This window comes from Danio rerio, chromosome 20, assembly GCF_052040795.2.
Source record: "Danio rerio strain M-AB ecotype USA chromosome 20, GRCz13ab, whole genome shotgun sequence".
Lineage (NCBI taxonomy): Eukaryota > Metazoa > Chordata > Actinopteri > Cypriniformes > Danionidae > Danio > Danio rerio.
In genome coordinates this window covers 59,548,028-59,561,519 of record NC_141040.1, presented here as the reverse complement: position 1 = coordinate 59,561,519, position 13,492 = coordinate 59,548,028, and the positions used below count along the sequence as shown (strand labels likewise).

Below are 13,492 nucleotides of genomic sequence, written 5' to 3'. Positions count from 1 at the left end.
TGTTTGTTTGTTTCTGCAGAGAGGAACATCCACCATAACATGTCCTCCTTCAATGAGTCTGTGGGTTTGGGTTACCTGAAGACTAACGCCATCGAGTTCGTCAAGTATCCTTTAACACACACATACCTATAAGACACACACACACACACACACACACACACACACACACACACACACACACACACACACACAAACACACACACACTGATCATCAGCTGGACAGGAGCACAGAAACTATTGCTGAACTCAGTTCTGTTTCTGCACTGTGCCCTCACAGCAAGAAGGTCGCTGGTTTGAGTCTCGGCTGGGTCAGTTGGTGTTTCTGTGTGGAGTTTGCATGTTCTCCCCGTGTTGGTGTGTGTTTCCTCCGGGTGCTCAAGTTTCCCCCACAGTCCAAACACATGCGCTATAGGGGAACTTATCAACTACACTGGCCGTAGTGTATGAGTGTGTGTGTGTGTGTGTGTGTGTATAGGTGTGTTTCCCAGTACTGGGTTGCAGCTGGAAGGGCATCTGCTGTGTAAAACATTTGCTACAATAGTTGCTGGTAGAATAGTAGAATGAGTGAATGATTTAATGAATGAATGAATGAATGAATGAGTGAATGAATGAGTGAATGAATGAATGAGTGACACTTTCACTAGTTTGATGCTTTATAACACATCTGACCCAAATATAGATGTAATTGTGCAACATTGGCCTAGGTGGTGCTGTTAACACACCTGTAACCACACATATTTTCTTCTTACATATTTATATTTAATATCTTCATCATTATCATCATCAAAATTAAAAATTAATCCAGCTGAAATGATCATATTAAATATACTCGGGTGATGGAATGTGCCGTCTTGAAAGCAGAAACTGATGAAGACCAGAAAACATTCTCTGAGGCAGCTTTCACTCACTCATTCAGTTTCCCTTCAACTCAGTCCCTTTATTAATCAGGGGTCACCACAGCGCAATGAACCACCAACTAATCCAGCATATGTTTACCACAGCGGATGCCCTTCCAGCTGCAACCCATCACTGGAAAACACCCATGCACACACTCATACACTACGGCCAGTGTAGTTGATCAGTTCCCCTATAGCGCATGTGTTTGGACTGTGGGGGAAACCGGAGCACCCGGAGGAAACCCACACCAACACGGGGAGAACATGCAAACTCCACACAGAAACACCAACTGACCCAGCCGAGACTCAAACCAGAGACCTTCTTGTAATTTTGAAGGTGTTAATAAATGATGCAATAACTGCATAACAGTCATTAAACATGTCTATATGACCTGATCTTTGACATGATATGAACCTCAGTAGATGATCCAGTCAGTAATGATGCTGAAAATGAACATGATGGTTAGCAGATTGTGTGTGTGTGTGTGTGTGCCTGTGCGTGTGTGCATGTGTGTGCGCGCGTGAGCAGATCAGCAGAGAGCGAGCCTGTTCTCCCTCAGGTCCTCTGACTGCGGGGTTAAACGCGTGTTTGAGCTGTGTGTCCTGCTGTTCTGGGTTATAAATAACCCAGAGTGAGTGTGTTTTCCTGAGCGCAGACGCGCAGCTACAACAAGCGGCAGATGAGCCGCATTTACCCCAAAGGAGGCCGAGTGGACTCCAGCAATTACATGCCTCAGATCTTCTGGAACGCCGGATGCCAGATGGTGTCGCTCAACTTCCAGACTCCAGGTACAGCGCAGGGAGAAAACACGCACATGCATGATACACACGTCAACACACACACACACACACACATAATGCTCACAATAATACCGTCACACAAACATTCCAGAGACAGCACAGAGAAAACACACATAAACACACAATAATACACACATAATTGTCACACTGATACACAGCATGACACTGTCAGACAGGTGCAGACCGCATGTAAACACCCAGAGCTTGCAGTTTTCTCTTTAAATGCATCAAGGATGACTGCTTGTTTGTTTATTTTGAACAGTACAGTTATATTAATAACCCTGACCACGGATAATCATCAAGTACAGTAATAAACACGAAAATACATAAAGAAACAACACTAGAATAATAATAATAATAAAAGAGGAACAGAGGCAAAATGATCACATGAACCAGCATGTACAGAGTGCTTATAAACATGAACCAGCATGTACAGAGTGCTTATAAACATGAACCAGCATGTACAGAGTGCTTATAAACATGAACCAGCATGTACAGAGTGCTTATAAACATGAACCAGCATGTACAGAGTGTTTATAAACATGAACCAGCATGTACAGAATGCTTATAAACATGAACCAGCATGTACAGAGTGCTTATAAACATGAACCAGCATGTACAGAGTGCTTATAAACATGAACCAGCATGTACAGAGTGCTTATAAACGCTCAGTGCTCACTCTTCTTGATTATGTCATGTGAAGCTGTAGTTAAACAGTTTAAGTCACAAAGAACATTGTGCAGATGAGGTAATGATGACAATGTGCCTCAGTGAATATCCTATTTACTCATTAAATAAATGAACTGTAGGTGTTGTCTGTCATGAGAAAAGGAAAAGATGATATCACAGATGGAAAAATCAATGTTAAATCACATGTTGATGTAAAATCCTCAATAAATCAGACTAAAACACTTTAACATGCGGACGTTTGACTGAAGATGATCAGTAGACTCCATACTCCAGTTACAGAACACACAGTCTGAGCTAGGATGACCAGATGGACGACTTCGTGTGTGTGTGTGTGTGTGTGTGTGTGTGTGTGTGTGTGTGTGTGTGTGTGTGTGTGTGTGTGTGTGTGTGTGTGTGTGTGTGTGTGTGTGTGTGTGTGTGTGTGTGGCAGATATTGTGACACTTGCAGTGTAATTCTTTGACTTTTGTGAGTCTGTAAGGTCAGAGCTCCGCTTTTCCCCAGTTTTGTCTATTAGAGAATTGTAGAGAAATGTTCTGCTCGGAGTGACTCTGCTCTTTGACTCTAACAAATGCTATACACTCTCAGAAAAAAGGTGGACGGTGGTGCAAATGATGCTGTTTGAGGAATAGTTCTGTCTCTTTGTAAAGTTGTACCGTATATAGTACAGAAAGAGCTCTTATGATGCTGTTCTGTACCTTTAACAGCAGAACTGAAATGAAGGCTCACAACTGTTCTCATATAAAGGTTCATCAGTGTTGGACAACTCCTTCTCTATTACAATATCTATCAAAATCAATATGACTGAAGAGGCAACATGATGTATGACTAGTTTCCATATTAAAGCATGAATCATCATGTACACGCACACGCTTAAACACACTCATCCACATTCATTATTGAGTTCTGCAGAGCAAAAGTCCTGCAAATGCAAAGTGTTGATGCAGACATTTGACTATTGTACAGCTCCAGTAATCAAACACTGAGCATATCTCATCACAGAACTCTGTTTCAGTTCTAAAATGAAGTAAATGAAATTGTGAGTGACTACAGAGGTTTTGTGTGAAAGCTGGAGAATAAACGTGTTGTAGTGGAGATGGAGAATGTGTTTCTCCAACATTTCTGTGAAAAGTTTAGCAGAAATTAGATCTTTTGGTTGATGTTAAAGTATTTTTTACTCTTTATTGTAAAATGAAAGTGTGCATTTACACAGAGAGAAAGGCTTCTGTAGACTGAAACATCGTTTAATAAATGTGTTTGATGTTTTCTATTTACTGAAAATAAATTGACGCATTTTAGATAAAGCAACATGCCTTTAAACAGCTCTTGAAGGAGCATGTTTGACGGTGTCGTCACTGGAATGGATCCTTCATGGATCAGATGTGTACCTTTGATGAAGGCACAATATTGTATCTGCAGGTTTTAAAAACTAAAGGTACATTTTGGTTTCTCGTGGTACAAATCAGGGGCCTCATGTACGAAGACTTGCATGGAAATCATACTAAAACATTGCGTACGCACGCAGAAAAAAATTCAGATGTATGAAACACTGCGTACGCCGAATCTCACGCATATTCTCTTGTACATCTGAATGAACGTGAAACTGAGCGCAACATGCACGAGCGCAAAACCCCTCCTTGCCTCCTCCCCCGTATGAATATGCTAATGAGTATGCTAATGGCAAAACCCAACGAAAAAGCAACGGCAAAAGCAAGCAAGAAGAGAAACTTTGAACAGAATGTGAACTGGAGGTGCTGCTTTCAGAGGTAGACCGGAGGAAAGCGGTGTTATTTGCAAGTTTGTTCTCCGGAATTAACAACAAAAGAAAAAAATAGAGTGGGAGAGTTTAGCTGATGCGGTCAACACAGTCGGGTCTGAACATCGCACTGAGTGCATTAAACAAGATATAGTGTGATTTATAGCTGTAAAATGTTGCATTACCTTTAACAGTTTCAGTGGCGCAGCTTGTAAGACGCATGTCAACAATTTTTGACACGTTCGAGCATGAACTCGGCTCGAATCCAGCGTCTGATAAACTCTTTCTTGTTTTTTCCCCGCTACATATCAGATTTTGCCTACTATTTATCATGAGAAAGACAAGTAGGAATCTTTAATAAGTCTGTGCATCATATTTTATTTGCACATCTATTGAATGAAAATGTTTCTGATTCACGCATGCAAATTCATCTTCAGATAGTGTCTTTATAGCAATGTGTGTGTGGTAGATAGCTCAGATTACATTGGGAAAACAGGCGACCGCTGCAAATTGTGCTTTAATGTTTGGCTGGTCAACTGTATGGTATGGAAACCTCATATACCTGCTAGATGAACCCGTCTCATACAGCTGCCATTGCAAGGCTCAGACACTTTGTAGAGAGGAATTTAACACAACTGCCTCTAGGAGTCGCCAATGGAAATAAAACAACACACACAAAAAATGTGCGTACGCCAGCCAGAAAGCTGCCGTGGAGCTGCGCACATTCCCACGTTCAGTTCATCGTTAGTAAATCCAAACGTGAGCGATTCTGAGTGTTAAACCTGGCGTACGCAAAGTTTTTGTGTGTACGCAGCGTTGATACATGAGGCCCCTGGTCCTTAAAGGCACAAACTGGTGCAAATGTGTTTCTTTCTCCTCCATTAAAAGGTGCTGGCCCAGTGACAAGGCTTTGTACCTTCTTTAGTTCAACACTGCACCATTTTCCTGAGAGTGCAGGTCGTAAATGCATTGGTCTTCTACTAAAACTTTCTTTTTTAACATTTACTTCAAATGACAAGTGGCCTTTCATGACATGAGCAGGACTATAGTCATAGTGTGAAAATCTTTATGAATAACAGGGAAATAATATTCAAGCATGGAATCACCATATGAGCAGGAGTTCCCTTGTGCATTAAGGAATCTTTTTCAAGCCAGTGCTCATATGAAATGGATTTGTTCTGTAGGAATGGGTTTCACCACAGCGGTTCGAGCTTCAGTTCTGCCGAGTGACTAAAAAGTGATCATCATGATGGTAAAAAACTGTACATTTCTAGTCAAACCATTCTTCTGCAACATCATACCGGAGAGCGCTGATATTATGTGATTGTGTTGTAATGCAATATGGAGCAATTAAATGCTGACGTTAAATCAAAAGTAATTCACAAATACTTGAAAATGAGATGATTTAATGACAAGAATTCTTGATGGTTACAACTGAATTAATTACAAAATACTGTATAAAATGATGAAATATGCAATGATAAAACACATGATATTAATTGTACCCAGCTTAAATGTAAAATTAAAGTTACCAGAGTTAGAAGGAGAGACACAGGAGGAGGGAGAGAGAGACACAGAGAGCAGGCCCAGATATTAGCCTGATTGCAGGAGAGTCAGAGAGGATAGACTGCAGCGCAGGAGAGGAGCAGAGCAGGAGAGGAGCAGAGCAGGAGAGGAGCAGAGCAGGAGAGGAGCAGAGCAGGAGAGGAGCAGAGCAGAGTTTTACACCCTTTTGTATGTTTGTTGACCATGTGACCAGAGCCCAAATACTGAGACATTCAGACTGACCAATCAACATGTGGCCACATCATAAAACCCCCAAAGTCCACACACCAGGCCCTGATCTCATCAGCATCTGCCTCTGGGGTCAGTATAGACCTTCTTGAGTCAAACAGACATGTTTTGTCATATAAACAAATGCATATGATCATTCAGCCTCTCACTGTTCTTTACTCAGATGCTCTTGCTGTTCCACAGCTTCACTTTGTGTGGAGAGACATTGTGAGCAAAACATTATTCCCATGCTAAACGAGCCTGTTCCTGAAACTCAGAGAGTTGTATAGCGAGTTTGGACGGAGGAAAACAAGTTAACAAAAACCTTCTCATAGATATAATAAAGCAGCAAACAGAACCTGGAGAACTAGCACAGTTTTAATCCAGTTTACTTTGAAAGAGGAATTGATGTCAAACATCAGTCATGTCAAAGCCGCCGTCAGCTTTCTTAGACCAGAGCGTGTGTCTTCAGATGCTGCTGTTTACATTTCCCAATGAACTATTCATTTCCTCACATGAACACATGAAGAAGAAGAGGGATGAATAACATGAGAATAATAGGAGAACTCCACCCAGGCAGGACACAGCTCTCTGAAGCCAACAGTTGCGTGTGTGTTTTGCTTGTGGGACTGTATGGAGGAAATGTAGAAGACGGTGTTTAGAGATGTGAATAGCCAGATGTTGAACATTCTCTTTAATAGGGATTTCCTTCACTGCTGTTGTATGGGGATGTTTTCTGTCGTCGTCTTGTACTTCAGAAAATCTGACCAATCAAATGCTCTGTAGTGTCTGACATGGCCCTCCCCCTTCTTCTCATTGGTTGTTGATTTGATGTGCTTGAGCTCGACCGCTCTCGCTGGCAGAGCTGTGAGAAGCACAGAGGTTACGGCAGACACGGAGTAACAGTGCAGATTTAAAGCACCGGACAGGACTTCACGCCTCTGCAGCCAGTGTTTAGTGATGCGTTTAAAGTCTCAGACTCATCTAAACGAATCATTAGCTGATGTATGAATCACCAAAATGGAAAAACACCTGATTAATGACAGACTCTCCTGTTAGTCTGCTTGATGCTCACTGCAGGTCCTGGAGATGCGGCTTTTCAGCCTGTGAAAGACAGTGATGTCTGTTTTAGAGTGTAAACCCTGAGTGAAACAGCTCTAACCACACACACACACACACACACACACACACCACCACGTCTTTATTCAGATCTGCTCAGTGTGTATTCAGTTCAACTCATCAGTGCTGAAACCAGTGTGATCTATAATGCAGCGCTGCAGTGTGTGTGTGTGTGTGTGTGTGTGTGTGTGTGTGTTGGGGGGGGGGGCAGCTTCTCTAACATGCGCTCAGTTCTCTTACGGTCCACCAGTGGGAATGAAGCAGCATCTGTTCCCACACACACACACAAACTCAATCATGTGCACATGCATGCATCTGTGTGTGCGTGTGTGTGTGTGTCTGTGTGTGTGTGTGTGTGTGTTTCAGTCTATATATAAGCTCTGAGTGAGTCACAGATGTACTGGAGATGAATGAGTCCGTGTGCTGAGGTCAGACAGCAGCAGTTATAGAGCAATCCTTTACCTTAACCCTCAGCAGCTGATCATTACACCAACCATCAATAAAGGAGCAGTGTGTGTTTGTGGTTGAACTATATTGCATTACTGGATCAAAACACACACAAGTTTTGCCAGATTGACCACCTCAGCTCAGGTACAGCTCATGTGCTTTATTCAGTGTTAAATGCCGATACCGTGAGTCTGACATGACATGTATCAGCACACTACTGACAGCAGCAGCAGCAGATAGTTCAGCTCAGATCTGGAGAATACAATAAACCGTCAGAACTGAGACAGTGCAAATCAACACACATCAGCACACCCGTCAACCCTCCTGTTGATTCTCCTGTATTTAACAGTTCTATCCCGCTATCATCCTGTAAAGCTAGTTTCCCCTATTCCTCATGTATTTTCAGTCTTTAATGGAGGGTGGCAATAAACATTACCAGTAAACACATAATGATGATAACATCTGAACGTGTGGGTTATGGCAGGTTTTCTTTTAAACACAACACATTTAGTCTTAAATGAGCATAAACAGGGAAGCAGTCGAAGGCTTTCATTATAGATGTGTGCATTTGTACAGTGGCACCTCTGATATTTAATGTGATCAAAGAGCTTAGAGTGACCAAGAGGCGACACCAATGACTGTAAAAAATATGGACGACGCGACAGCCCCTTTTCCCATTGAACGCCTTGAGGGCAAAACGCCTGCTTGACGAGCACAAACTGTCGCAAAAGACTGCTGAAATTGGAGCCTTGACATGCGCAGAAGGACTGTCTGATGGAGCCAGAGTCGAGCTTCCAACCAAACGCTTTATGTAAAATCAACTACGCCCCCCAAACATCTCAGTATGCATTTGCTGTCATATTAACACAGATGGATGTAATAACGTTAACAAATATGAGGGTTTTATATATTCAATCGCGCCAGCTCCGGGCCACAGCGCATAACCTACTCGCGGCGTCGCGGGCTGATTCCGGCTCGCATGCGGCAGCGCCGGCTCGCTCGGCTGTCGCATCTGGCTTGATTGACTCGGGCTGAAATTGGGCAGTGAGTCCAGGCATCCGGAGTAGGTCCAGCAGAGGTAGTCAGTCTGAGCTCTGAGGGGTAAGTCTCGGGCAGGCGAGAATCTAGCCGAAACTGGCCCGAGTGTATTTTGCTATCTGGGTGGTTAGGCGTGTATCAGCAAACTAATAAAGCCCGAAAAAAGCCCTGACCTTAGTGAATAAACAGTGTTCCACCAGGATCATGTATGTCAGAAACTATAGTTTACTGCTGAACTCATTTTGTCATGGTAAAATAACAAAGAAATCGAATAATAACACTTCAGTCTCCTGCCGAAGCTCAGATGCGCTGCTTTGAGAAACTGTCAATCACAGCTGTCAATCACGATGACACGCCCAGCACAGTGGCGTAGCGCAAAATGCGGAGGCCCCCCTGCAGGGATCACCGACGGGGCCCCCAGTTAGGGGGGGGTGGGGTTGGGAGATTGGGGGGGGGATATACACATATACACATAGATATAGATATACACATATATCTATGATCGGGAGTTTTCCTGGATGTTAGTATGCATTTTTTTAATATGAAAATTTTTATTTGACATCACTTTTCTACATTGATGGATCACTTATCGCACGGGCATTCCTGACAAAGAGCTTGTGTTTGTGTGTATGGAAATGTACTATTCACTCTCCCTGTTAAATTTGATCTAATCATGTGCTGAAATACAGCTCCTCTCCTGCTTTCACTGCTCATACTGACGGAGGGAGCGATTCGCTTGTGAATGAATCTCCGTTATGAACGACTCTTTCACTAACGTTAGCCGACAATAATACAAGTTTCTGGCACCACAGTATCTCTTTGTCATATTTCTTTTGCATTGTTTGCTGATTTATTCAACAAACCTAGCATAAGCCGAGTGTTTAGTGCGAGTTGGTGCTACTTTGCCTTATGGTGAATGCAGAAAGTGACTGTTATCATCAATAACGTTACCTGATTAGCACAAATTTCAAAACATACAAAAACAAAAAAAACTTAATCCTATGAAATGTTCTGCCTTTGTGCTTTGTTTTCTTTGTTTGCTCGTTACTACACTCGTAGACAGCGCTACAGTCCCGCATCTTCACGTAATTGTCTAGTGCGGTTGAATGACATTTGTCCTGGGAGCACTGTACCAATGTGGCGGCGCTATAGACGCATGCTCAGGGTCCCTATGCGATATCTAGTGTATATATCTATGTCACAAATTGAGGAGCGGGGAAAGGAGGCGGAGTGGCGTGACAACGCGGGGAATCCTTCACAAGCTGAGGAGCGATCACAAACCGAAAGTGGCGAGAGCGTCAAAGTAGCCAGAAGTCATTCATTTTTTAACGAGAACCGGCGGCGAGAAACAGCGGCGCGTCTTCATTGGCTATGACGCGGTTCGGCGGCAAGCAATCAGAATGAAGTAGTCCACCGCCTGAGCGGAGTTCAGAGAACACAGACCTGTAAACTTTGGTTCCGTCCACAGTTGTTCCCAAGAGTTTGATTATTGCGATTCCTGGATTTTCAATTATTAAAAATCGCGACGACGTGGGGCCCCCTAATCACGCGGGGCCCCCCGCGGTGCGTGCCCTGCGGGCCCGTCCGCTACGCCACTGGCCCAGCATTAAATTACTGCTAAAAACAAACATTTTACAAAAATGAAGATCTGCACCTATTTCAGCACAATAACCAGTGCCTTAATCCACCAGAACCATCTTTCAGGACATTTTATTGCAAGTGTAATAATTTTTTTTATTTGGGCTCAAGTCTCCTTCATTAACACAGAGGAGGCGGGCTTTATGACTTGTACTGCAGCCAGCCCCCAGGGGGCGATCTAACGGCCGAGACCTTCACTCAAACGCAGGCTTGCGGCACACTTGGGCGACACTCAACAGAACGTTCCACTGCAGCAGCAGCAGCCCCAGATTCCGTCATTTTGGAGTGAAAGCGATCGGCCGTCCACTGGGTCTTATTGCTGTAACACCACCTCTATGCATGCAAGATGTTACACTGAGGGAGTTCACAGAATTTTTATTTCACACATACTGAAATTAAAATAAACTTCACAAGCCTGTTTTTCCCTTTTTCCTTCTTGTTTAATTTCTCTACATGTGTATACAGTATATAGTCCACACAAACAAAAGTAACCAATATCCAAAACCAAGCAGTCATTGAATGTAAACAGTCTGTGTAAATGATATAGATGGTTGGGTGAATGTTGCGTAGAGGGATTTGAGTGTGATGCAATAATATCCACTTCCTCACACTGGGAAAACAGTAGTACGATGAGGAATTTAAGAGTCGCTGACCGTCATTCCACGTGTACACATATAGTTCATTTGCCAATGAGAAGCATAAAGAATGTTGAAACCAAATCATTGCAGTCCATTGAAAGCACCAACAAACACCTCATCTCTAGGACAACAGGTCCTGTCTACATAAGAAATGAACATAGGGCAAATCACAACCAACCATTGAAAAAACTTTCAAACTTAAAACGTATTCAATACGCACATTTGAGCAGCAACAATAATGTTCTCAAAACAATCGGAACCGGAGTGGGTCGGTAGCCTCAGTTCACCATGTGGTTCCCTCTACCAAACACGACTCACTTTCTATGGTGAGCTGGAATATATCCAGTTCTCACTCCCCTCTACTGCAACCTAGTGGCCTGTAGTAATATTGCAACCAGTGCTTCTCGCATCACAAGAAACTAAAACAACAATTAAAGCATGTAACGTTTGTTCAAAGCAGCTGCTTTGATTTCATTTATTTATTTAAAAAGCGCATTAAAGCTGAGACACAACCTGAAAGACGACAATACAGCACTTACTATCACAATCATCAGTACTTTTAATTGTCTGTTTTACAGACTTAACGTTTATATTATAACCATAATATGGTCACACTTTACAATAATGTTCATTAGTTAATGTTAATTAATGCATTTACTAACATGAACAAACAATGAACAATACATTTACTACAGTATTTATTTATGTTAGTTAACGTTAGTTAATGAAAATACAGCAGTTCATTGTTAGTTCATGTTAACTCATGGTGCATTAACTAATGTTAACAAGCACTGACTTGAATGTTAATAATGCATTAGTAAATGTTTAATTATGATTAATAAATGCTGTACATGTGTTGTTCATGATTACTTCATGTTAGTAAATGCATTAACTACTGAACCTTATTGTAAAGTGTTAATAATATTTTCCTGGAACTGTGACTTTTAGGTGAAATCACTTTAATTTAATAGTTAACTCACTGGCATAATGTAAATCAATACTGGCATGTTAAATTAAAAGGACTTTCAAAATGGCATGTTGACAGCAGACTGACAGTGCACTTTCTGTTGCAGTATTAGACTTTATGTTATAATAATAGTATTTTTTCCAGTGTTGTCTGTCAAAGAAAGACTGATAAAGCTTTTATTTAAAGAGCCACTTTGTTCAAAATAATTGAATTCTGACACATAAATTTATCACACACACACACACACACACACACACACACACACACACACACACACACACACACACACACACACACACACGCAAACACACACACACTCATACACATCTGTGTTAATATATTATATTATTATAAATATGTCCCCTGATCTGAATCAAATGAAACATATGCTGAATTCTGAAGAGACGTCAAGTTGAGCATCTCTGAGTAACTCTAAGGGAAGGTCACTTTAGTAGAATGGAAAAGGTAGATGTTGCAAAATAAAGCCACCTTGTTCATTCCATACCTACAAGTCTTGCTGCTGTCATTAAAGATCACGGAGGCCATACAAACTAGTTGTTGATGTGGGACTCGTTTTTGCATCACCCTATTTTAAGCAGAACTAAAAAAAATAGTAATTGGAGTTATTTTGTTAACTTTACTATCATGTCATGAGTTAAGAAGATATAACGTTAAACTTAGTCTTGTCAACATTTGGGAAATTGTTTTCTTTTCATTGAGATATTGTTTAAAATGTTGCTTTTCAGTAGGACTGTATGAATATATAATATTTTTACTCATATTTAACAAAATTCATTTTGTGTAACGTTAGTTTTCCATGCTGTTGTTCTATTGACATTTTCATTCCAAAATGTTCGCCACGTGACATTAGTGGCATCTAGTGGCCGTTACCCAGACTGCACTAGACTGTCGCCTCTTGGTGATTCTGTTCTCTTTGATGTGATCAAACAAAACATCTAAACGAGAGCTTCATTCACTGCTCTTTAATCAGGATGTGTCAGTTATACAGTGAAGAAAAGGTTCATGAGATTTGATGAGTTGATTCTATTTTTTCATCATAGCTGTTAATTTGAAGAGGCTACACTGTTTGCTAATTTATTTGCAGCTTTTTCTAATGTATACTATTTTGTAAATAATAATAATAATACATACTGTTTCTTTACAAGGAAATGGGTCTAGATGAACATATTTAGTCATTTGTGTTTGGGGGTGGTGGGGATGTGCCATATCCCTTATTTTCACATCCCGATGTTGACAGGTATGCACATCAGTGATTCAGCATCTACATTTAATCATGTTCAGGAGCGTTAATATGTGTTTATTAGATGATAAAGCTCAGCATTGTGCTGGAGTGCAGTGAGTGCACTATTCTGAATGGCTGTGTTTACATCTCTGTCCTGTTTCGTCTGTTGCAAACAACCAAACTGCTCATCACTGCGTATCTCATCATGTAGCATGTTGTTGGGACACGGGGTTACAATGTGACCTGCTCACCTAATGTTTACACTCCTAATATTTATAATATGGGCTAATCATAACCACCTCATGTGGAACTCTGAATCTGCGTCTCATTTCAGAGTCTGCTGCTGTCCACCAGAGATCACATTTCAGTCACAGACGCATGTTTAGAGAGTCTTCCTGACCGACTGAATGATATGAAATACGCTGTTTTCCACTATCTGGCAACCCGGCTGCTGAAATATAATTGGCTTAACTGGCATTGAGCAGGTT

General features: G+C 41.6%; 1 protein-coding gene across 15 annotated transcripts in view; it reads left to right on the top strand.

Annotated features, from left to right (window-relative positions):
* The window catches only part of plcb4b (phospholipase C, beta 4b), a 98,630-nt gene that overhangs the window by 56,100 nt on the left and 29,038 nt on the right, over nt 1-13,492 (top strand). For all 15 annotated transcript variants that reach the window (XM_087298654.2, XM_087298648.2, XM_087298653.2 and 12 more), the window contains 2 exons: nt 20-104; nt 1,561-1,685. In XM_087298654.2, the coding sequence (XP_087154780.1) occupies nt 20-104; nt 1,561-1,685 (210 nt within the window). The remainder of the gene's footprint in view (nt 1-19; nt 105-1,560; nt 1,686-13,492) is intronic.